At 34.1% G+C, this 27,461-nt stretch overlaps 1 protein-coding gene across 1 annotated transcript in view; it reads right to left on the bottom strand.

Annotated features, from left to right (window-relative positions):
* The window catches only part of LOC139704678 (nuclear pore membrane glycoprotein 210-like), a 64,523-nt gene extending 49,477 nt beyond the window's left edge, over nucleotides 1-15,046 (bottom strand). The window contains 1 exon segment of the mRNA XM_071607744.1: nucleotides 14,462-15,046. Coding sequence (XP_071463845.1) covers nucleotides 14,462-14,754 — 293 coding nt within the window. The 5' untranslated portion in view covers nucleotides 14,755-15,046.
* Nucleotides 15,047-27,461: the final 12,415 nt, after the last annotated feature.

Raw genomic sequence — 27,461 nt, 5'->3', positions numbered from 1 at the left:
ATTATAAATTTTATATACACACACACACATATTTTTTTTAAGGTACAGATCAACATTATTCTTCGCCAGCTATATATTCCTAGTAAATACTATGAGATAGTATGAAATATTCATGTTCATTAACTTGAATATCTGAGCAACTTCATTAACTTGAACACATCTTCATGAAACTAAGTCTTTGAGCACTTTTTAGTGATACCCATGTGGTCCTTCAGGAGTCCAGGGAGAAAGATGTCCATTATTCAATGTCTTAAGTTGCTTCTGTAGTTTAGGTTTCATAAATCCTCACAGAGTTGAAGTAGGCATCACCATTTCATTACCACTGATCAAAGCTTCCCACAACAAAGCCCTTTCGTCCAATTTTAAAAGACAATAAAAGGATTAAAATAATTTTACAATACTAGAGCTGGAAGACACTTTGATGAACACAATTACAAAACCTTATTCTACAGAGGAGAAAACCAAGCCACAGAAAAGTTCAATGAAGATGATGATGGAAAAGAAAATGACAAGGACAAAAAAAAAAAAAATCATAGGCCCAAGAATAGAATGTAACCATGCTCCAAACCACGACAATTCCTGTTCTGCCACAATATACTTCTTTTTTCCAGCCCTTCTCTATGCAAAGAAGAAATAAATTACAAATTTTACAACTTGTGTTATGACCTGAAAATGTTTTTACACTTCTCTTGAAGCAACATGCATTTTCATTTCATAAGCCCTACAATTTTCTGCGATAGCATACAACCAATTCTTGTTATTGAGAAACCTTTGCTTATTACATTTTGTTAAAGACCAAAGATGAGGGCCTCTCTCAATAGTATATCTTGTTGGGAAAAGACAGGATGAACCAGAAGAGCGCAGAGCCCATGATCAAGCTTAAAGATAGGGAATGGTGGTAACTCTAGTCTTCTGTTATCATTTTAGCAGAAGTCTTTCTAGGGACAGGGTAGGGAAATATGAAACACCTACAGGTAAACAAACTGGGGCCAATTCAGCTGATTCCAAAAAATGCACCAAAGATGTATAGCTGGCTTCATTCCAGACAGTGCCCCACCTCTATAAGCTTATCACCATCATTCTAGGAAAGACGCCCGCTTCTCTCTGCCTGGCCTCTTTTAACACAAACCAATTACCACTGAAAGGTGAATCTCTCCCATGGCAGACAGGCTAAGCAAACTCTGAACCACAAGGACTGGTCAAGAAAGCCTCCTAACACTGATGGTTTTCAATATGGTTTTATGAATATCTTGTGCAATTTTAGAGAGAAACAACTTTTTTGCATATTAATAGATAAGGAAGAGAAATCCACATTAATCCCACAACCCACTGTTCTTTGAATAATATTTTTATTTAAAATTTAAATTTATAATGAGCATAGTTTTTTTTTTTTTTTTTACTTTTCGGTCAGAAGTAAATTGGGCAGAAAACTAAAAAGTAGTAATACAGAGGGTTATTGTGGAGATTAACTGGGTAATATTCTTTAAACTTGATATGTAATATTAAAAGTCAATATATAAGCATTCACCACTGCTTTTGTTATTCTGACCCTTGAAATGAACCTTATGAAAACCACAATGACAAAATATGCTTTATATCTGGGAAAGATTAAATATATTGTGCCAGTGCATTTTTCTACTGAAACCAGTCAGTCATTTTTGGAAGTACAGACAGCTGTATTCCATGTATCAAACTGCAAATGCCATGGTAACCACTGTTCCTAAGCAATTGTAGAATGATGTGTGTGGTCCACTTTCCATATGATAAGAGGAGAGTGGAGGGGAAAATAAAATGTTACCCGATGATCTGGATTAAAAAACAGTATATTTCTTAAAGATTACAAATACACACTTTACATATAGAAGAGTACAGCCTTAATTACTTTGTTGAAAAGTAGGATTAAAATCAATTAAGTAAAATGAAAACAAATATATACCTACTCATACAAGCAGATACATCATCTGCTTGTAAGCCATTGATATAAAAGTGAGTAAAAGATGAAGACAGCACATATTTTAAAAAATTAAGTTACTTATTAAAAATGAATACTCTAGGTATTAAATTTCACTTGCATAATACTAGATGGCAAAAGTCTCATTTGCTCAATCTTTGAGTGTTTGTAGCAGAATGCAAAAGGAGACAAAATGAAATATCCACTAGAGATTATTCCGACTGTGTTTTCAGTCACAACTCAATATCCCAAGAAAATGGCATACCATGTTAGTGGTCAGTGGAAAAGCTGGTGGGTGTTGTATACACATAGCTCTAAGCCGCAAAGACACACCAAATATGTCAAATGAAAAATTCTCCCAAAGGTTCTATGAATTCTGAGTCAAGATTATCCACAAATTCAACTCTTTTACCTCTTCTTCTAATGTAATAAATCTAGTTTCTGCACATACAGTGCAGAAACTAGATTTCTGAACTTAGTTTTAGTTCCATAATTATAAGTCACTTTCAATTTGAGTCAAGTCACTGCATTTCTGACTTCCTGTTTCACACATGTTGGTCTTACTATATATAACTGTATACATTTTCTATACTAATGCATGGGATATGGTTTGCATAAATAAGAGAATGAGTCAAATATTTTATATTTTGTCACAGAATTGACATTTTGAATCATTAGAACCACAAAATGCTCCAAAAGTTCCATTAAAAACTGCCAGAAAAATTCTAATTGGAAAGTTTTTCTTTTCAAATGAACATTTTTGTAGATAGGAATATATCTACCTTTATAGGGAAAATGACATGAAGCCTGAAATAATGGAGAAAAAGTACAGAAAAATTTAAGGACATGAAATTGACAGTGAAATATATATTCTATAAAATACAGTCTTAAATGGGGAAAATTTTAGGTACAGAACTATTCCAAGAAAAATTTAGACTATTTTACTAATTTTAAACTTTTATGAATCTTTTTTGGAAACTGCACAATCAGTTGTCAAAATCAGCTCAGAAAATCAACAGCCTGTAATGTGAATAATTTCAGTATAAGTTCCAAAAACACAATCCAAATATCTTAATTTGCCAATATTGAGAAATGCCTTAGAGGAATTAGGCAAATTATTAAATACGGGCAGCCAAAAAAAATACAAAAGAGATGTGTTTAACAATTTTTTTCAAGATACAGATGAACTAACTTATTGGTAAGCCTTGACTGTGGGAAACATAGTATTAGTGACTTTAAAAGAACACTAAAATGAACTCAAAGCTCAAAATGGATAAAACTGCTAATTATAAATCACTGTCAGACATTACTGGTATTTATCTCTCTTACTCTATTTTCTGTCACTTTACTCATACAAAGTAAGCATTTTTATTTCTAATATAACATAAATATTTCCAATATTTGCTTTCTGCTTTAGTATAGTTTGGAAGAAAAAAAATGGAAAAGATTACAACACTGTACTTCTGTTAAACAGTGCACGCTTGTAGTTTATTTTGCATCACAGACAATGAAAATCATAGGATATAAGTGTATCTAAAATTCTTTGCATACTTAAGAACAGATTTGTACAAATATTTTTTCTTCCAGTTACATTTTCCCCAACATGCCTATACTTTCAATCACATAAAATAGTGACTTGTTAAAATTCAAAGTTCAGCCAGGAGTGGTGGCATCTGTAATCCTAGTAACTCAGGGGGCTGAGGCAGGAGGATTGCAATTTCAAGACCAGCCTCAGCAAGTAATCAGTAAACTAAGTAATTGATATGCTTTGCTGAATTTTCTGAATGTCTGTATATAACTAATGTCAATCCAATGGTTAATTATATTTATATGCACAGTGTAATATATAATATAATGTTTTAGGTGTTCATCCTTGATTTTTAAATATAAGGTTGTCAAAATTCTGGATTTTCTATAAAAGCCTAAGAAAACATTGCTAAAAGCCATGTGGTCCAGTTACCATAAAACTAAATATAAGCAACCTATGTTATCCAAGTGTTTCAGAAAATTCAACAAATACAAAACTGAAATAAATACTAACATTTTGTGATATGACAAATTCTCATTGTATATAATATACTTGGATACGTGGAAGCTCTACTTATTAATGTTTGTCAATTCTCTGTACTATACCACCAATTCTCTTGAATACCTACAGTGTTATAGGATTTTGCTGGAGAATACAATTCCTGCCCTATAGCTGGAAGAGGACAAAAGGAAAATTTAACAGAGCTTTAAGCTTTGAACAATAGCAATTTAACCCTAATATTTATCTTTAGATGACAGGGTAAGTAAATCCTGTTATATCCATCAATGTAATATTATTCAATCTTTAAACAAGGGAAGCCCTTTATGTTCTAATAAGGATATCCAAAATGAATCATTAAGTACCAAAAGTGAGGAATAACATGGTATAAGGTAGCACATGACCATGGGAAAAGAACAATAGGTAGTATGAGTATTGACTTGAATTTGCATAGATTCATTAGCTCTTGAAAGGGACTTGAACTGTCAATATTGGTTGCCCTTGGGCAGAAGAATTTAGTTGAGGACAAAGCAGAAAAGGATGATTTTCACTGTATTCCCCTTTTTATCTTTAGCATTATGTAATATATGAACATACTACCTAAACATATACATAAAAAATAAAAAGGCACAAGGGAGACATGTTAAGAGAAAGTAAAAAGTATTCTATGCTAAAATCTGAAAAAAAAAATTCTTAAGTTAAAAAAAAAAAACAAAAAAAACAGGATCCACTGAATGGGATAGTAGGAATGAATGTAAGGAAAAGGCACTGAGATGCCTAGGCAACCAAGAATTCACATGTGTGCATACATGCACTTTTGTAAGTGCAATCGGGCCATTCAATTATGAAAGGAAAGGAAGCAGGATTTCACATGAGAGACAATAAGTCAAATCTTGTGGTCAGAGTTAAAAGCATCCTGAAAATGACGAGGATTAAAAGTTTAAAACTTATGATCAGTCTGTAAAGAAACTTGAGACCCAGAAAATTAATCACAGCAAACTGAGATTTCTGAACTGGGAAGTGATAATTAACAAATAGAAATGTGGCAGCTTGCTCCATTTAGAGCATCCTGAGGATAAGTTCAATACTATTTCTCACCTTACTCTGCCTGGATTTTCCTAGGAATGACTTCAGCAAAGGAAATGGAAGACATTATGAAGGGTGACTATGTGAAGAATTAGTTTCTAAGTAGATGTGAAAGAATAAGGAAAAAAGTAAAAAATGATCTTTAGCTTTTCAGTCTAGCAGTGAAAAATGATTTTGGTTTTAAATATGTTGATTTATAGGTGTAATGAGTCACTAAGTAACAGTGAGGTCAAGGTACAACCAGAAGAATACCAGGATTGGAGTTACAATTGGAGTTACTGATATATTGGTTTCCTAAAACTGCTATAACAAATTACCATGACTGAGTAGCTTAGATCAACCCAAAGTTCTTCTTTCATGGTTTCTAAGGCCAGAAATCTGAAATCAAGGAAATCAAGGTGTTGGAAAGGCCATGATCCCATGGCTTCTGCTGGCTGCTGGTGCTCCTTAGCTGCATGCAGCAGCATGACATCACCTTTGCTTTGTCTTCACCTTAAGTGCCCTCTCTGTGGACTCATCATTGGCATACTCACCAGTGGATTTGGGTCTAACTTAAAATTAAGATGCTCTCATCTCTACACCCATAAGTACATCCACAAAACACTAGTTTTAAATATGACTTCATTTATTTAAGACCTGGACATAGGGGGACACTATTAAAATCACATAGTGAAAATTATCAGCCCATGGATTTAACAAAAGAACAGATGTGCTGCCTCTTAAAGAGTAGAGTGAACATAGTGAATCATGAATTCAGGTATCTCCAATTCAGACAATGGGTAAAAGAGTGACAGCAAGGAAAATAAAAATAGGATGTGGTTAAAGTATAAGAAGTTGGTTCCTAGCAGGGTACCATGGTATACACCTGTAATCCCAGGGACTCAGGCAGGAAGACTGCAAGTCCAAAGCCAGCCTCAACAACTTAGCGAGACTCTGTCTCAAAATTAAAAATAAAAGGGCTTTTGATGTTGCTCAGTGATAAAGCATCATTGGTTCAATCCCCATCTAAAAAAAAACAACAACAACAAAAACTGACTCCTCCTGGATCTGTGCAAGGTATGGAGGTACACAGTGAGATGCAGCAGAAGATAAAAAATCAGGACCAAAGGGTGACTATTCACATCAAATATGGCCAGGAATGTAAGGAAAAGGCACTAAGATACCTAGGCAACCAAGAATTCACGTGTGTGCATACATGCACTTTTGTAATGAATAAATAAAAAATGGTTCTTCTATATACAGAAAAAGATGCTTTGGTAACTACTTGAGAGTATAATAACTTACATACTTAGGATGTAATTTTAGGGTAAATACAAGTATAAAAAATCCTGAAAATGCTTTTGCTATGAAGAAATGCAAAGGAGCTACAAGCACAAAATGAAGTCTCTGACCCTGACTTGGTTCTAGATTTCCTTGCTGGTTCAATCTGATCCTTGCACACACCCAGGCAAGCTATTGTATTCAGGAACTGAATCTCTGGACAGGGTCCTCCACCTGACTGATGGACTCCCACACTCATTTTAAGACTGAACTCAACGATCACCTTTTTCGCAAAGCTTCACTCAACTACCAAGCAGTAACCCTGGAAAACTTTGTCAGAAAAATGACTCCATTACAGAAAAAAATTCCTGATTTATGAGATTTTATACCACAAACATTAAATTAGACCTCTTAATAGAAATAAGAGAGTTGATTTTCTAAGTAACAACTTCATTAAGCATTTCTTTAAAGATGTGTTTCTATTCAAATTGCTATGTTCTAAAGACACACATGATAGTTTACAAAAAAAAACTATAATCAAGTTGCTGGGTTTTTTTTTAAATTAAGAAAGTACCCAAATGCATATTAGGTGATGGGAAGAGTTCATTTCTTGAGGCTAGAATTTACTAAACTTCTGAGGAGGAAATAAAATCCTTCAACCAGATATGAGAAGACGACCTGTTGTCTTGAATACTTCAAAATAAAAATTGCTCTCAAAGTCATTTAAATCATAGTGTGATTACAAGCAACATAATACATCATCTTATGTTCAATCACACTTACTTGAAAAATCATCTACTTTCCACATGAATAAAGCAAGAATGTACAGATTGCTTAGTCATAAAAAGCTGTTTGCTAATAGATTCCCAAATTTAGGATTAAAGGGAACCAATAATAATAGGGGAGTAAAAATAAGACAATAAAGAAGAAGAATAAAAGTAAAACTTAAAGGAAAAGGTACACATAGAACAATGATTTGAACATAAGAACACATAAAGGTAATCACAATATGTTGATTTAGTATTGATTTTAGGTAGACACAAGTATTTCCTCTGCAGAATCTCAAAATTAGGTAAAGAAGACATACAAATTAGAAGCCCATGAATTAGCACAAAGACTGTTGTTTAAAAACATTTTCATTTGAAAATAAGCATTTTCATCTGTAATATATGCATTAAGTAAGACATAATGTTTATAGACCAGCTATTTGCTTGAAAAAAAAAGCTCCATAAAATAGCAACTTATTCTTCATTGAATCAAACTACATATAATCTTTTTCCAGTACCAATTTTAGTTAAGTACTTATTCATGTTATTACATATTAATAACTGTTACTAACTTTCTTGGGGGTCTAAGTTACGTAACCTTGTCTCATCCTGTAAAACAAAACAAACCTACCCACCTTATCAGTCTCCTCCACACTTGTGGATTTCACCACACAAGAAGCTGGCCTCTCCTGTATGTTTGTAAGGTCCTGAGGGGCACTCTGAGATGCTGGCATTGGAGGCAATGGAGCACGCCTCTTCTTGGGTGCATCTGATGGCAGGATGTTTGAAACATATGGTTTGGAAATAGTATTGGACCTCGAAAAAGTTGGGCAGTGCTTATTTATTAGAGGGGTTTCAGGAGCACTTGCAGTCTAATAAGAAAAAGACAGTGTCTATATGCAATTTCAAGATAAAAACCACTTATTTTATACAAGATTTGAAGACTCTTCTAAGATATTGCATAAGAAAATACTTACTTGCTCCCACTTTTTCTTACTACATTGAAAAAAACTAAAAAAAAAACCTTTATATTCTTTTTCCTTCATAATGTCCAGGTTTTGTGATATTTGGCAGGATTGAAAAAAAGAAGAAAGTCATCTTACTTTGGTACAGAGAGTTGAATATTCACTTCCAAGTTTTTCTTCTCTTACTTTCCCTCTAAAACCCTATCTAATACGCTAGGCATGGAGGTATATGCCTAGAATCCCAGTAACTCAGGAGGCTGAGACAAAAGGATCACAAATTTAAGGCCAGTTTCAGCAACTAAGCAAAATCATCTCAAAAATTTGTTTTAAAAAAGAGGGGGTAATAGGGAAGGTAACTCAGTGGTAAAGCACTCCTAGGTTCAATCCCTAGTACCAAAAACTTTAAAAATAAATAAAAACAAAAACTTAAGCAGTAATAAAAGTTGTCATTATAATCTGAAATGAATCACTCAGGACTACTTTTATCAAATTCTCAAAGAAAAAAATATTCCTGTTTCACAACATAAGAAACTTAAACTAAGATATACTCAGGATCAATAATCACAACTAAGACATACACTCAATTCTTTATGACTCAGCCAGTGTTGCATAATTACCAACATTTCAGAAGTATAATGAAAGCAGTACTAAGATGGAATTTTATAACTATGAGTACATACATTAAAAAAATCACCACAGCAAACACAAATAATCTAATGGTATTTCTCAGGGCATTAGAAAAACAGGAGCAAACCAAATCCAAAATCAGTAGCAGGAAATAAATCATAAATATCAGAACAGGAAATAAATGAATAGAAAGGATCAATTAAACTAAAAGGTGGTTCTTTGAAAAGATAAACAAAATTGACAAATACTTAGCTAAACAAACCAAAAAAAAAAAAAAAAAAGAAAACCCAAAGAAATAAAGAGATGAAAAAAGGATAATATGACACACATCACTGAAATTCATAGGATCATTAGCAATATTGAGTAAAACTATATACCAATACACTGGAAATTCTAGAAGAAATTAACAAATTTCTGGGCCCAGATGACCTACCACAATCGAACCAATAGGACATAAAAAAATCTAAATAGATCAACAATAAGCAATAGATTGAAGCAGTAATAAAGAGTTTCCCAACAAAAAAGTATAAGAACCAGACAGATTCACTGATGAATTTTTACCAGATTTTTAAAGAACTACCACCAATGCTCCTCAAACTATTCCATGAATTAAAATGGAAAGAAACCCTTTCAAACTCATTCTGCAATGTATCACCCTGTTACCAAAACTTGATGAGGATACAACAACAACAACAAAAAACTATAGACCAATGTCCCTGATGAATATAGATGATATATATCTTCAATAAAATACTTTCAAATGGAATTCAACAGCACATTAAAAATAGCATATATCATGATCAAGTTGGTTTCATTCCTAGGATGCAATGATGGCTCAATATATATGAATCAATAAATATAATACAGCATACAGCACATAAATAGAATCAAGAATAAACATCACATGATCATCTCAATAGATGCAGAAAAAGTCCTTGGTAAAATTCAACAGTCATTCATGATTAAGTTCTGAATAATTAGATATAGAAAGAAGATACCTTATTATAATAAAAGCTATATATGATAAACCTATATCCATCATCATTCTGAATGGGGAAAAACTGAAAGCATTTCCTCTAAAATCAGGAAATAGAGTATCTATTCTCAACCTTTTCATTCAGTACATTGCTTGAAATTTTAGCCAGAGCAATTAGGTAAGAAAAATATATAAAGTGATATAAATATGAGAGGAGGAAGTTGAATTATCCCTATTTGCAGATAATACAATTATATTCTGAGAAAATCCTAAAGATTCCACCAAAGGACTCAAAACTGATAAATAAATTCAGCAAAGTAGTAGGGATACAATATCAATATACAAAAATCAATAGCTTTTCTATATATCAGTAATGAATGGACTGAGAAAGAAATCAGTGTTTCTTGAACAAGGAGGCGAAAGATTGCTACAGTGAAAATTGGAAAGTAGTGAAGAAAGAGATTACAGAGTAGAAGATGTAAAGATCTTCCGTGTTCATGGATTGGAAGAATTAATATTGTTAAGACAGCCATAGTACTGAAAGTGATCTATGGGTTCAATGCAATCACAATCAAAATACCAATGACATCTTTCACAGTTCTTCACAGAAATAGAAAAAAAATCCTAAAATTCATCTGGAATGAACAAAGACCACAAATAATCAAAATCATTCTGAGCAAAAGGACTAAGGATATAGGCATTGTAATCCTTTATTTTAAAATATACTATAGAGACCCTCATCAGTATACAAAATATGAAGATGTGAATTTGGTGTCAACATACCTTATATACAATCAAAGATATGATAAATTGTGGTATAAAGGTGTATTAAGAATTGTAATGCAAAAAACAAATAAACAAATGACTAAACAAGCGAATAAATAAAGTATACTACAGAGCTATTTTAATTAAAAAAAACCTAGTATAGACATAAAAACAGATATACACGGATACAACAAAAAAGAATATAAAGGGGCTGGAGTTATGGCTTAGCAGCAAAGTACTTGCCTAGCACATGTGAGGCCCTGGGTTCGATCCTCACTACCACATTAAAATAAAGGTATTGTGTCCAACTACAACTAAAAAAATAAATATTAAAAAAGAGAATATAAACATAAACAAGATATATCTCCCTATTTACAGATAATACAATTATCATTACAATTTCTCTTTCTCTCTCTCTCTCTCTCTCTCTCTCTATATATATATATATATATATATATATGAATTGAGGACCCAGAAATAAACCCATGTATCTTCAGACAGCTGATCTCAATAAAGTGCCAAAAATCATATACTGGAGAAAAGCCTTTTCAACAAATGGTACTAAGACAACTGGATATCCACATGCAGATGACTGAAACTAGATTTCAATCACCCTGAAGAAAAATCAACTCAAAATGGATCAAAATCTTAATTTAAGACATAAAACTTTGAAACTACTGGAAGAAAACATATAGGAAACACTTCAAAATACTGGAACAGGCAATGATTTCCTGAATAGTACTCTGATATCTCAGGAAACAAAAGCAACAATTGACAAATAGGATTACAATAAATCAAAACTCTACTGCACAGCAAAGGAAACCACCAAGAGAGTGAAGAGGAAATCTATAGAATGGGGAAAAATCTTTGCCAGCTATTCATCTGACAGAGAATTAATCTTCAGAAAGAACAAATATTCCAATCAGTAACTGGACCAATGATCTGAACAGACATTTCTCAAAAGAATACAAATACAAGACAACAAATATATGTAAAAATAATATCTTTAGCCTTAATAAATCACAAAAAACTACATGGAGATTCCTGTCACCCTATTCAGAATGGCTCTTGTCATATAAATAAACAAACCAAAGCAAAAGCAAAAAATAAAATAACAAATGCTAGTTGAAATGTGGAAAAAATATGAATCTGTATAAACTGTTTATGAAAATGTAAATTAGTATAGCTGGTATGGAAAACCCTTTACAGATTCTTCAAAAAACTAAAAATAGATTTACCATAAAATCCAACTAGAGCTGGGCATAGTGGTGCATACCTGTAATCCCAGCAGTTTGGGAGGCTGAAGTAGGAGCATCGAAAGTTCAAAGCCAGCCTCAGCAACTAAGCAAGGCCCTAGCAACTTAGTGAGACCCTGACTCAAAGTAAAAATAAATAGACAGGGGATGTCAATGGCTACGTACCCCTGGCTTCAATCCCTAGTTCCCCCCTCCCCACCACCACCACCAAAAAAAAAAAAAAAAAGCCAAATAGACCATTCCTTAGTGTTCTTTCAAAGGGTAAAAAGTGGGAAGGAGATGAATTGAAAAGGAATTATTGGGAAGGGGGAAGGATACTGTGGGGTGGGCAAAGAGCAAGAGAAAGTAGAATGGAGGGTAGACATGATCAAAATATGATACATGTTTATACGGAAATGTCAGAGTAAAACCCATTACTTTGTATAATATATATTGATAATAATAATAGTAATAAAAAATGCACAAGATGATCTTGAAACAATTAAGAAAACTGTGAAAATATATTGGAGTTCATGTTAGAGGGACTCAGGATGGTTTCTAATGCAAAAATCTGAACAAATTTGGTGTCATGATTCCATAATTGAAACAATCACATACGTTCCATTCTGTGCTTTCATAATGATACTAAGAAAATAACTCTTCATCATGTTCATGCTAGAGAACAAGTCCATTATTTAAAAAAACATCCAGTAAAGAGAAAGAAATTATCCCATTTTCATATGACCTTTTCTGACTGAATTTGATCTAGGGAGCCAAATTGCTGATATGAGTGAGTTTGTTTTATAGAAATATCTCAACAAACAGTTAAAAGTAATGTTTACATACACTCTTGTCCTTTATCAATTACTGTTTAAGATGCAGACAATAATTGTTGATGGTTAACATTAGAAAAGATGATAACATGTTACTGTCAGTTAATGGTAACACAAAAATAATACCTATGAAGTTTTCTTTCTTTTTTCTCTATTTTTTGGAGGCAGAGTCTCCCTATGTTGTACAGGCTAACTCCTGGGCTCAACCAATCCTCGTACCTCAGCCTCCAGCGTAGCTGAAACTACAGGCGAGTGCCACCATGCCAGAGATGTGTCACTAAAACCTGATTAAGGCTCTAGATTTAATAGTCAAATTTCAGGAAATAGAGGGGACAAAGAAACATGTGACAAGGATACATCACCAAAATTTTGAGTAAGACAAACTATAAAACAAATGACCTGGTTTTGTCAACAAACCAATTGCAAATAAAAAAAAAAATTAGGACAGGAATAAATTTCAAAAGCATTCTTTTACAAAAAACAAGGGTTTTATAGCAAATCACAATGTAATTTCAATGACACTGAAAACAAAGCACTGTGTGTCAAAATTTGATATAGCTAAAGCAGAGCACAGTAAATATACATTCTTAAATGTTTATTTAAAATAAACGTTCAATAAATGAAATAAATCATGATAATGTAGGGACTTCTCTAGGAAGGCAAAGATAGTACCAATAAATATTAATGCAATTTGTCTTGATAACATTAAAGAAAAACTTTATTCCACAAATTAAAACTCATATCTGATAATCCAAATATTAATTAAGTAGCATGCATTCTGCATGAAAAGCCTAACAATAGTAACAATTAATAATGATGAACAGGTGGATAGGACTTCATGTTCAAAGAATTTTTCATAGGCCCATTTTACTTCTTAGAACATCTTTTTGAAGGAGTTATCATTAGTTATAATTCTAAGCTCTTCTTATTTGAGTAATGCCAGCATTTACCCTATAGATATAAAGAAATATAAGCAATGTTATCACTCGAATTCACATCCAAGGAGCCAGGTGATCAGAGATTTGAATAACTTGCACAAAGATACACAGGTTATACATGGTAAAACTAAAACCAATATCTATTTAAAGACTTTCTGTAATACTTGTGGTTTTTCTTTTTTATGCCGCTATTTCATTTTAAGATAGAATCCCCTAATAAATAAATATATATACACACACAATTAAGTTTAGTTAAAAGAACAGGTGGAAAATTCATATAGCGGCACAATAAATAATATAACCAGAGTGCCAAGCATGGTGGCACATGCCTGCAATCCTAGCTATGGAGGAGGCTGAGGCAGGAGGATCACAAGTTCAAGGCCAACTTGGGCAATGTAGTGAGACCATGCCTCAAAATAAAGCAATTCTTACAAGGGCTGGGGATGTAGCTCAGTGAAGAGCACCCTTAAGTTCAATCCCTAATACTGGGAGAATATTTATTTATTTATCTGGAGAGTATTTCAAATAATGATTTTTCCAGACATCTTGTCATCCTCTGCACTAGTTAACCCATCTTCCCTAAAGTTCTAAGTAGGGATCACTACAAGTCAAAGTGAAACACTAAGACAAGTGAAAATTTCAGCCTATTTTTAAAAAAACTCGATACTATAGTTTCCAATGATACCAAACAACCTAAGAGCTGAGGACACTTAACAGCACTTTGGATTGACCTGTAGACACTGTAAAAAAAAAAAAAAAAAAAAAGCTTTCTTAATCTTATTCAGAGCATTCAGTCATCTGTAAAATCACAGACTTCCACTGCTGGAAGAGATAGTAGCAATCTATATATTCAACACCTTTAAAATGAGGTACAAAGGATTATGAAATTTGCTTAGGGTTAAATACATACAGAGTGGCAAAGTTAGGAGCAGAAGCCAAGTGCAAGTAACAGTGCTGGTTCTGGAAGGAACACAGAAACCATTTTTTTCCAATTTTTGTGCATAAAGGCAGACGGGGGGAGGGGGCGCTTACCTCCAGCGCTTCAAAAGGGACAAAGCTGGTCCTGGCAAACCCATGGATGATGTCCTCTTTGGCCAAGGTGGACTCGCTCCGCTTCCTCCGCGGGGGTCTGGGCAGGACCGGGGCTTCCCATTGTCTTCCTTGTCGGAGCCGGACGACGAAGCGAGCGAGGGCGCCCGAGTCCAGCCGGCCCCGCCGCCCGCCGAGCCGACCCCCAGACCGACCCGGGAGCGCATCTCCCGGTCTCGCTGCGACCTTGACCGCAGCTTTTTGCGGAGTCCAAGGCCCCGATCCGGTCCATCCATGGCTCTGCCACGCCGGGGTCCCCGCGCTCGCCGCCCGCGCGCCACAGGCTCCGGCCGCGGTTGGTCGGTCGCACAAAAAAATTGACACGGAGCCCTCCCTCCCGGGCACGGCGTCCCTCCGCCCCGCGCAGACGCTCGCCGCCCGCAGCCGCCGGCGAGCCCGCAAAGGTCGCAGCAAAGTGGGGGCGCGGAACTTCGCCCGTCCCGGCGCGGGAGAACGCCCGCGCCGCTGCTCACGGAGGAAACTCACCGCCGGGCCGCAAGAGGTCCAAGCCGCGCAGCCAGTGGCGGCCAGGACCGGACCGCAGCCAACAGGATCACGTGGGCAGCTGGGGTCCAGCAGCGCTCCGGAGCCCAGGGCATGCGCGCTGGGGCGGCCGCGCCTGCGCACTGGGGATAGCGGGACGCCGCGCGCGGGGGCTACCCTCCGGCGCCCCCGTCGGGCGCCCCCGACCCTCCGCGCGCACCGTGCGTCCTCCCGGGACACTTGCTCCTCGACCCGCCCGAGGAGGCCCAAGGCGTTTCCCCCGGGCGACCCTTGGGGTCGGAGGAGGAGGCTCCGGGCGGGGACGCCGCGGGGCGCTCGGGGCCTGGGCGTGACCAGGCGCCGCAGAGGGAGCGGGCGTCAGGTCGCGCGAGGCCCCGCAGCTTCCTGCAAACTTTTCCCCACGTGGCGCCACCGCGCGAGGCCGAGCCTCCCAGCGCCGGGCGGCCGCGAACTTGACCCATGGGAGCCGCCGCCGCCACGGGCTTTCGCCGCGTCCCTGCGCCGGGAAGCAGCTGATGCTTGTGGAGAGTTGTCCTGAGGAGCTGAGGGAGGCAGGGCCACCTCCCTCCAATGGGTTGGGATCCCGCGGGCCATCACCAGCCCCTTGGCACCTCATTGTCCATGCGAGCAGAACCCCACCGCCTGTCACCCTATCGCCCTGGACAGCCCACTCGGGGAGGAAGGGAAGGGAAGTGACCGGGTCTCCAGGCTCTGTGTGGGACCCTTCTTAATTTAGAATTCCGGCTCACACATTCATTAGTTCTATGGGAAAGAGGTGGAAGGAAACAGCGGAGGACCGAGTTTTCTCGGATACACCCCGGACTGACTGGCTGCTTTTCTTTTTCCTTTATCCCCCACGCTGCCCCTCCTTTCCCATTTCAGTTTTACTCACCATAACACACTTTGATTTGTAAACATATCACATGCCTGAGAGAGAGCTAATGCAAATAGCATGCTACGTTTCTTCAGAGAATTTATTTACAATAGCTTCATAGATAAAGAAATTTGGAAATTTAATGATCACAAAGTTAACACTAATACTTACATTTAAATTAAGAGCTAAGAACGTTTGTGTTTATTATAAACTGAACATTTAATGGCACATAGAAAATGTAATATTCGATTAAAACCTAAGTTGTCCTGGTTGGACATATTTATTTCGAAGTCCAACACTGAATGGCTGTTCACTTTTCTCTATTGCCGCTTTGTCTGCTTCAGTAGGTTCTGGATCTGGAATTTCAAATCTAAGAAGAAAACCAAAAGGAAAGGAATTTGTTGATACATAAATAAAAAAAAAACATTTTAAATACAACAGAGAAAACTAATCAACTGAAGATTCCAGTTTCCTATCATTTTATAGAACATACAAACTCTATAAAACCTTTTCTACAGTACTGCATACATAGAACTACAAAAAAGTTGCCTTCAGCTATATGATCCTTAATTAAGAGAAGCAAGGGCGGCCATCCAATTATTTTTCTCTTCTTCAGACTTAGCAGCAAATATGATACTGTTGTCATTTGGGGGTACTAGTGCAAAGGCATGTCTGCCCCACAAGTATCTTCCTTATCACAGATTTCTACTCTCCACATAAAAGAAAACTTTTCTTTTAATCTATAGTCTGCACTACTGTAACCTGGAAGCTGGTCTGGCCATGATTAAATTTACTTCTGATCATTAAGCCATCAAAGAAAAAAATATGTCTTTCTTCTTAGCACCAATTCTTGTCATTTGTCCTTCCATTATGAATTCATTGCAGCACTGTGCAATATCTTTGCTTATCCATACATCTATTTTTCCCAATTTCTGTCATTTTTCTGTTGGTCCAGTTCTTTCTAATTAATTGATGATTATAAAAAGGGCAAACTGGATCCCTAATTTTTTTAAAAAAAAAAAAAGATAAGAATTTAAGTTTAGTCAATAATTGCACAATCCCAATTCCTAATTGCCTCAAGGGCAAACTTTCAAATCAAGTTGCAAAAATATTGCATTGGGCTAATGGTGTTATTCAGTGGTACAGAACAAGTTATCAGTATAAATAAAACCATGGGTATAATCCACAGAATTTTAAAAGAAAAAAATAAATAACAAAATACTAAATTTTATAAACAAAATTTATGTTCTTTTAACTTTGTCACTCATACATATATGCCCTGTTTCATTGCTGTGAAAAAGAACTATTACAGACTCTATATTTCAAAATTCCTATTACCCTAAGTAGTAAAATTACAAAGAAACTTAAACTCTTGTATTGATTATAAAAATAATTAAACACATTTTAGGTGTCTTATCTGTGAAAGAGCTAATAAAAAGTAAAACAAACAGAAAATTGAAAGAAAAGCACAACTTTTAAAATTGCAACTTTCATTATAATTTATATTTTTGAGAAAACCAAGCACCAAATACAATGAAGCATGAAGAAATATTCATTGTTTCATCAGTTTGGAATTAAGAAGATTGGTGTCTAGATGAATACAGTTTTTACATTATGTCCATTCTACGTTGAAGATTCATGAGAGAAGTAACAGCTTGGTTCAAATCTTACTCTGTCTTCTGGCTCCTCACCACATGCTTCCAATTGCTAAGAATATCCAAAAAGATAAATTAAAACTGCATTGTTTAATTCTTGCCTCAATTTTTTGTTACTAGAGAAAGCATCATCAAGCATTTAAATCTTTAAATACAGTTTAAATACATTTAATAAAACAGTTATTTTACACTACTCTGTTTACTTTATTATCCCTTAAACCAAGCCTCTTTCTACAAATATAATATACATGTAAATTATTACTAGCAAAACAAACAGTAAAAAAACTGAATATCTGCCGCAGTCCGGCTGGCTGCAGCAAAATAACTGAGGGGGGGGGGGGGGTGACGAATAACTTGTGTAGTTGATACAGCAGGAGTAGGAGCCGTTTATTGCAGGACAGGAGCAGTATTTATACATTCCACAGAGCTTATCTAATTAGCATAAACTAGATACATCAGTCAACCAATAAGGAATCTCCACAGTTAATGGCTTGTTTTTGTTACTTCTCAAACCACTCCCTCTGACATTTTGCCAGGCACCATCCAGACTTGTTTACGAACTCTAACATTCCCCTGGCAAAATTCCAGGTGTTACTTTGACTTGTTTACAGACTCCAACAAATATCATTTAAACATCTTCTAGATTTACAAAAATAATTTAAAATATCTAAAACAAGAAAACTATGTTACTTTTATTTATTAGTAACTGTGACTGCATGAAACAGGATAAACTCCTACAAATGATTTCATATTCTTTTAAGGATAACATACTTGAGTTTCAGCAATTTCAAAAAATTTACATATCTTTGTTTTACAACAAAATAAAGTAGAAAACCTTTACCACTTCAAATCTTCAGAAACTTTTCTGCATACAGAGTCCATAAAGGATTCTCCTAAAATTTTTATAAGAAAAAATAAAACCAGTATAGTCAGTATCAAGAAACCATGAAAATAAATATTCTGTTATAATCCTGAGAAATCATAGTTAAAAATCAGTTTGTTAGTCTGCAAATCTCCGGTTTTATTTCATTTTCCAAAACTTCTCTTGTATCTCCCTCTCAGAAAGAAAGAAAGTTTATTTTTTCTAAATAAATTACATTGGACTATGCTTCTGTATTTCAGCTCTTTTGACAGAAAAATTCAAAGTAGAATAATGCATAGATATCATATAAAATTATATAAAGGTATGTTTATGCAAGAACAAATGTAACAAATTATTATCACTTCTTTCAGAAAAAAAATAAAACTTAAATCTATTTAATGATTTTACTGTCTAGAAAATGTGTGCAAAGTTTATATTTTCCCCATATTTCAATCAATATCTCAAAAGCATCCAGGGATATTTTTTTTTTCCCAGTAAGGAAATGGTGAAATATTATTTGAGAACTTGGTCCATTAACTTTAATTCATCTCCTAATAATTATTCTATGTATGAAACACAGAGGCACTTACCTGGAGAAGTTTTGCTATTAAGAGATTAGCAATAAAAATATTTTAAGTGACTATCATTTGAAGTAATATCTTAATCTCTAGACTAAGAAATAAAACATTAAAGTATTAGGAAAAATAGGTGAAATCACCATATAAAGTTTCCAAAAATATAACACTTGCTTATTCTGTACTTTTAAAGGTGAAATTTACTAGCATAATCACTTATTTTGCTGCTTTAAAATTTCTGATGTTTCTTCTCAACTCCACTTTAAAATGTTCTTAATAAAGATGGATATTGATTTTAGAAATGGTTAAAGCATTTTATTCTGTTTTTGTTGACAGCAATTTCTAAATTGCCACTAATGTTCAACATAACTCTTATGCGTTAACTTATTTAATCTTTATTGGATTCTAGGGCTACAATGATACTAATTTTTTACTGTCTACTTAGCTTAAGCCCACCCAAACGGTTACATATGTCTTTTTTTAGAGAGAGAGAGAGAGAGAGAGAGAGAGAGAGAGAGAGAGAGAATATTTTTAATATTTATTTTTTAGTATTTGGCGGACACAACATCTTTGTTTGTATGTGGTACTGAGGATCAAACGCATGCCAGGCGAGCGCACTACTGCTTGAGCCACATCTCCAGCCCCAACATATGTCTTTTTAATAGAGTTCTGTAATAATTACAGGTTGTCAAGCAGGAAAAAAATTCAGATATTTAGAATTTGAGATTTTCTATATTTATTGGTATATAAATCATGATTCTGGCATAAACTTCATCCAATAATTTGCAAAATATTTCTTAAATTTTCAGCTTAAGAATATCTAAGCTAGTTTCTGTATAGACATGTGAAGGCCTGTATTCTAAATTTTCCACACTGACATGCAAATTATCATCCTGAACTACTTACAAATTAATCATACTCTTTCATGGGCTCCAGATCCTTTCTACATGTTGGCTTTGCTAAATACCCAATGAACTTAGCCTTTAGGATATTTACAATGGCTCTTAATGAACTTGTCTTTCAAGTAAGCCTTTTCTCTCTTTATTTTTTTCTTTTGAAGTGACAGCACATTCACAGAAAAGTTGCATAAATAACACATACACTCCTATATATTTTGGTCAGTAATTTGTTTTAACATTTTGCCACAAGCTTCATCATTCTGTCTTCACCATTTTACTCCTTTTTAAGAGTAGTTTTTGATACTTTCCAGTTCCTTGGAGAAGAACAGGAAATATTTATGAATGCTTTTGAGATCATTTTTGGAATATATGAAAAAATCAAATGAATCACAAATTATCAAATATTATTCTTCCCATTGACTCCTTTAATATTTCAGTGGTACATTTTAGAATAAGTATTTTCTTTCTTTCTTTCTTCCTTCCTTCCTTCCTTTCTTTTTTCTTTCTTTTTATTTACAGAAGCTCAGTACAGTGATATATTTCAGGAAATTAGGTGGTGATAAAGATCTATTACCTAGTCTACATTTCATATTCCAGTTCTGTCAGTATTCCCAGTAACATTTTTAGGATATTTTTCCCCAGTATAAGATCAAGTCAGAATTTTACTACATTCTCCCATTTCTATTTGCAATATAAATAGTTCTTCAGTATTTATCTTTCATGACTTATTCAAATAACTACGGTCAAACACACTTACTAGGTAAATCATTATTCACCCAACAAATTCACATGAATTTTTAATCTGATTGCTCTATGCAGATTTAGTGAGTTCTACCATGGTGGTCTCATAATATTACTTGTATTAACCACTTATATTATAATTCAGTGTTCTTCTTCATTAAAATGTAAACACCTTAAAATATAGTTTTTCTATTCATTTTTACTAGAGTTCCTACACATGGTAAGTACCCCCCCAAAAAAACTGGCAGAATTTACTAAAATGAATGACTCATTTTATAAACACTTAAAAATTAGATATTAAACCAAAGAAAGATGACTATTTTTGTATTTCTCTGTCCATGTTCTCTTATGCATTAGCTTATTAATCTTTATTACATCCCTGTAAGATAAGCCTTTTTATCATAAACATGGCACAAATAAAGGAAGTGAAGCACAGAGAAGTGAAGTCATGTGCCTAAAAGGTTTAGGAGGTGTAACAATACACCTTCCCCTGAACCTTTAAACTAGAGACATCCTAAAAAAGGAAACAGTACTTACTCTAAATTTGCTGAAGTCAGAGAGTACATATGTCTTTAGCAATGAAGGACAGACTTGATATTTTCATGTGAATATAAAATTATATCATAAAGAATTTGTAAATTGGGAAATGAGATTATTTTCTTCTTCCTATTAAATAATGATTGAAGAATGTTTTAAAAACTAAAATTCATCTTTATAAAGAGGAGTTTATATGAATTAATATGAGGAAAAAAATGAAAAACAAGATTTATAATCAACCATGAGAGGGACCAATTTGTAAAGAACAAAAAAGAAAAGTGTTTTCTACAAAAAGAACTTTAAAATATTGCTATCAGTAACAGCAATTCAGCAATGTATTTGAAAATAAATTTTAGGCAACTGTGTATGTACAATCTCTAACAATTTCTCATTATATAAATGTTTTTTCCATCTGACCATATAATGTATGTGCTTTGGGGAAATAAAATTCAAAAACTATTTAAATACTAAGTTCACAAATAGATTTTTCTTGTCACTGAAGTGGATAGCCACTTTAAATTAAAACAGTGGCTTAAATCTGGTCTGATATTGTGTTTTATATTCCTAAAGAAAGTGATAACCTTAAGTCACACTAGTCCAGCCTTATTTCTTATGATTCTCATTCCAAAGTAACAGGAAATTGAACTTATTTTGAATTAGTACTAATTAGTACTAAAATACTAAATAGTATCATGAAAATCATGTCTCCAATACATGTCCTGAATGTATAAAGAATTTCTATTTATAAATTATTTTAAAATTCTGGTTAGAGAATGGGCAAAGGACTTACATAGATATTTTTCAAAAAAAGGGCCAAAAAGGTACACAACACCACTAATCCTTATGGAATGAGATGTGCATGGTAGCCAAAAGGTGGAAGGAATCCCAAGAATTCGTCAATAGATGAGCAGATAAACAAAATGTGGAACATACATACAAAAGAATATTGTCATCTCTCATATGTAAGCATCACAGATAATGGTGTTTGTTGTACTAAATTTTCTTCCAGTTTTCTGCATAAGATGTAATTTATTCTTTTATGGTTGATAATTTTTATGCTTTTATTATATTTTATTTTTATGTGGTGCTGAGGATCAAACCCAGCGCCTCACACTTGCTAGGTGAGAACTCTACAAGTGAGCCACAACCCCAGCCCAACAATGTTTTTCTATTACTGATAAAACTTGCTATTATGAACATTCTTTTGTGTAAATTATTTTAACAATATTTGTTGAACACCTACTATGTGCCAGGTACTGTGATTTTTTTGTCCTAACTGGTTTTACATGACAGTTAAGCAGAATTCATTTTGACACAATGTACACAAATGGAGCATAAATTCTCATTCCTCTGGGTGTACATGGTGCTGAGTCACACCAGTACTGTAATTATATATATATATATATTAATTATATATATATTAATTATATATATATATATATTAATTATATATATATATATATATGCTAATAGTGTCTGTTTAATTGTAATGTCCTTCCCATTCCCAATGCCTCACCCCTCCCTTCACTCTCCTTTGCACTATCCAAAGGTCCTTCATTCTTCCCTACCCCAACTCCCACTGTGGATCAGCATTCATTTATCAGAGAATACATTCAGCTTTTGGTTTCTTGGAATTGGCTTATATCATTTAGCATGATGTTTTCTAGTTCCACCATTACACCTGCAAATGACATAATTTTATTCTTGTGCATGTCTCTTGGTGCACTTATGCAGTTAATTACTCTGTAGTACATATTCAGGGATAGAAATGTTTTGTCATCAAGTATGTATATCTTCAAGTTTAAGAAATAATACTAAGCAGTTTTCCAAACTTGTACAGATTTCACTGCTATTAGAATACATAAAAGATCATGTTGTTCTTTATACATATTTTCAATTATTAAGTTCTGTCATATGTGTGTATGTAATGGTATCTTGTGGTTTTAGTTTGTATTTCCTTGAGTAGTAATAATGAGCTTGAATATATGTTCACTGGCCATTTGGATAATCTTTTGTGGAGTTATTAAAATTTTTTCCCGTTTTAAGTATCTTCTCTTGGCTTATCCTTCCATTTTACACTTCCACTTGTTTTTCAAATCTGCCATGCTTGAATTAAAACTAATGATATTCCATATTTATGCCAAGGATTATAGTTTTGTTGATTACACATGGGTGGTTTCCTTGTAAAAATTATTTAAAACTTTAAAGTACCTAGTAAGAGAGAGTAACTGCTGTCCTTAAATAAGAATCAAAACTAATCAATGAGTTTCTTTTCTCACTTCAAGTGCCCACGCACTTTCCTTTAATCTTTTAAAAGCAGGAGGGACTACCAAAGAGGCATGTGGGAGAAGGAGATTTTCTGGAACCATCCAATCTCATTCTCCTCCACAAGTGCTACTAATTTCCACTGATTTCAGCTATCATCTGAGCACTTTCATCTACTTACAGATTGCTTTTGATTTTTTCAGGTGTGATTCCAACAAATATTGTTCACTGAAATTTTCTTCTCAAACATTTTTAAGAAGCAAATGAATTTTCTGCTTGACTATTTTGTACTTGCTTTCTTTTGGGGGAGTTCTGGGGATTAAACTCAGTGGCAATCAATTAATGAGCCACATCTCCAGCCCTATTTTGACTTTTACTTACAAAAAGAGTCTCACTAATTTGCTTAGTGCCTCACCATTGTGGAGGCTGGGTTTGAACTTGTAATCATCCTGCCTCAGCCTTTTGAGCTGCTAGGATTACAGGCACACCTGGCCTAATTTAGTTCTTTGATTGTGTTGCTTCAGACAGCCTGTTTACACTTTTTCCATCTAATTGTTTTAGTAAAAATATTAAATAAATGTCAGAATAATTATTGTACATACATTTTAGGCACATAGGCAAGAAATTTATTTGGTGATTTTTTCTTTTTTGTATAGTTTGATTTTGCTGTCAGCACTGAAAACTGAACCCAAGAGTGCTCTACCTCTGACCTGCATCCCCAGTTTTTTGTTGTTGTTGTTTAATATTGAGATAGTTGCCCATGCTGGCTTCCAACTTTCAATCCTTATGCCACAAGCCTCCTGTGTTTCTGGAATTAAAAGGATATATCACCCTGCATAGCTCATTAGGGGATGTCTACTGAATACTTACCTATCCCAAGAATTCTCTACTTGGTATGGTGGGTCATACCTGTAGTAATACCAGCTACTTGGGAGGATGGAAGATCACAACTTTGAGGCCAGCTTCAACAAATAAAAACAAAAAATAAAAATAAAAATAAAAAAGGTCTGGGGATATGGCTTCAATCCTCACTACTTCCAAACGAAAAGAAAAAAAAATCATTGAGAAATATTACACATATTGAGGAAATAATACTTATATAATTTGATTGCACATATCTTCGTAAAAGCTAATCACTTCATAAAGAATACATAAATATAGTGCAGTCTTAATATGAATAATACATACATTACCCCAGATATCTACTTAGTTTCTTAAAACATGTCTAGATTATGTACAGTTCTTCTTAGAAGTCCTATCATTGGACTTATACTTGTCTTCTATATTTATCAACATTGGAATCATCCTTATTTTACTATATAGTACAAATATTTTCCCTATGTGGATAATTACACTGTTGTTCGTATAGCCACTTAAGTCTACATATAAGATTAAGATATTTGACTATGGTGGCTTGACTCAGCCTAAAGCCACAGCTACTTTTGTCACCAATCACTCACTAGATCTCTTGACACTTGGCAAATGTGATTAAGACTAATATGTATATTCTAAATACATATAAAGTCTTAGTCCTAATTGTGAAAGAAATAATACTATACTGCACAGTAAAAAAAAAAACACTCAACTTAAAAGATACTTTCTTTTAAAGATATTTTTTAGTTCTTGATTGACATTTATTTTATTCATTTAAATGTGGTGCTGAGAATCAAAGCCAGTGCCTCATACAAGCAGGGTAATTGCACTTACTTGCCCACAAAAATTATTTTCTTAAGAAGTTAAAATAACATGAAACTTTAGAGCAATATCATACATAAAATTATTACATAAATAAATCAACAATTAAAAGACTAATATTGTGTGTCTCTAAAAGTTCATTTCAAAAAGTAAGCTCTTCTATCACATTGGTAACTCAAGATTTCACTGTGAAATAACAGATAAATTTTCCTGTCTATCTACTCAATGGAAATTACCTGAACATAAGAAAGATATTTCTCCAAATTTTCTGGAAAGTTTATTACACACACACACACACACACACACATTTAGCCGTAAGATATTTTATTTTTGTGAATAAAATGTATATAAAATACTATGACCAGTTCAAAAACTAGATTTCAGACTTCATAAATTTATTTCCTGTAAGGCTCAGGAAGTTTTTGCCTTACCTTTAATAATTCAAAATAATGAAAACTGTCACCAGCATAAGATGAGGAAGGACATAACGAACTGCTTCCTTAAACTCATCAGCAATGGACTGCAAAGCAAAAAAAAATGTAACAATGTTCCTCTGACATCAAAGATACATAATCACCATTCCTAACAAATAGTTTTTAAACTATATAATACAAGATTGTCAAAACTATAATGAAAAAAATAAGCTACACTGAAACTCAAGTACCATAAATTAAGTTTTGCCTCTCCTTTTCCCACTTTATTAGAGATAACTTCTTTTCCCACTTTATTAGAGATATACATACATTTTATCCTCTTGGGCAGGGCTAATAACTCTCACAAAAAGACTTCTGAAGGTTTTCTTTAAACATTTGAGCTTCCATATACCCTAAAGGAATTCTAAAATGCTGCATACTCTCTTGCACATTTTCATGTTGTAATTAGAAATGTATGAAGTTTAAATACCAATAAAGGGTGTATGTGAAGAGATGATGTTTAATATAAATGTGACTTAAGTATATTTTACCAATGACTGAATAAATTTCAGACTAAAGCCATTTAACTTATGAAATATTTGTTATATAATTTAATTGATAAAGCCAATCTTCAATTGATATAACAAGTAGACAGGTCAGATATTTGTCAGAAAGCCTGAGTTGATTAGATTTTTAAAAAAAAAACATATTAATACCCTGGTCTCAAGGAGTAAAAGCATAAGGAAGGATCTAAAATTGTTTCTACCATAGTACATCCAGGTATGAGAATTGTACATGCTTACCCTCTTAAATATAGTCAATAAATAATGAAGCACTCTTTTTAAAAAGTTAATAATCATCTTTGAAATCAAATCTTTTTCTTTATTTTTTAGTTATACATGGATGCAGTATCTTTATTTTGTATATTTACTTTTATGTGGTGTGGAGGATAAAATCCAGTGCCTCACATGTGGGAGGGAATTGGTCTACCACTGAGTCACACCCAAGCCACCCATATATTGTTTCTTAATTCATAGGTAGTCAGATAAACGTGACAAGGCAGAGGCACATATGGCATTTAAATACCAAGATCTTTTACCATTATCACCCCAAATCTTTCTTTTGGGTATTCTTAGTTTGTACTCAATGAATTATTAGTAGAAATCCTTTTTGTTTCGTTTTCATTGGAGCCCTGGGGATTTTCACATGTTGGATCAGTGTCTAAAAGGAAATTAGATATGGCAAGGTATAATGCATAAGAGAAGTTGGAAAGAACAATGTAAAATATACAGGCAAGATCTCAGACAAACTAGGAACTGATTCCCTTAAAGATCTTATTATCTTTAAAGATTTTATTATCTTTTGAAGAACTTTCAGGTATACCTAGGGATAGGTATACCCAGGTGTTAAACACTACTACTCTGTAGAATACATGATTTTCTAAATGTTGTAAGAGATATAATATTAATTTATGTTGACTTTTTTAAAAGTTGACTTACTGATGTTTCTCCCCACAAGACAAATAATGACAAAAACAATATTTAGTGTGAGAAAGAGTAGGATATAATTCTATTAAAATTTTTCCTTAATATCACTCCTGAAATTAATATTTATACTATGAACAACAGTATGAAATGAAAACATCCACTGTATTTGGCAAATTAAGTTAATTTTTACAGGTAGATTTTCATATTATATCCTGATTACAAGAGAGATGATAGTGTTTTGAGGGGAAGGGTAAAAAATAATACAAAGATTACTGACTGTAGAGGGAGCAAATGGAAGGATGGAGTAACTAGAGTAAAGAAAGGTTGGATTATTTGCTTCTTTGAAGACAATACAGAGTTGATCATCATATTCTGAGAAGAAGGAGCTAGTCTAGATGGAGAATTTGCTATAGCTAATAAGTAGTCAAGTATCACT

This window comes from Marmota flaviventris, chromosome 2 (assembly GCF_047511675.1).
Source record: "Marmota flaviventris isolate mMarFla1 chromosome 2, mMarFla1.hap1, whole genome shotgun sequence".
NCBI classification, from domain to species: domain Eukaryota; kingdom Metazoa; phylum Chordata; class Mammalia; order Rodentia; family Sciuridae; genus Marmota; species Marmota flaviventris.
Note: the sequence above shows the minus strand (reverse complement) of the source record. Positions and strands in the feature narration are given on the sequence as shown.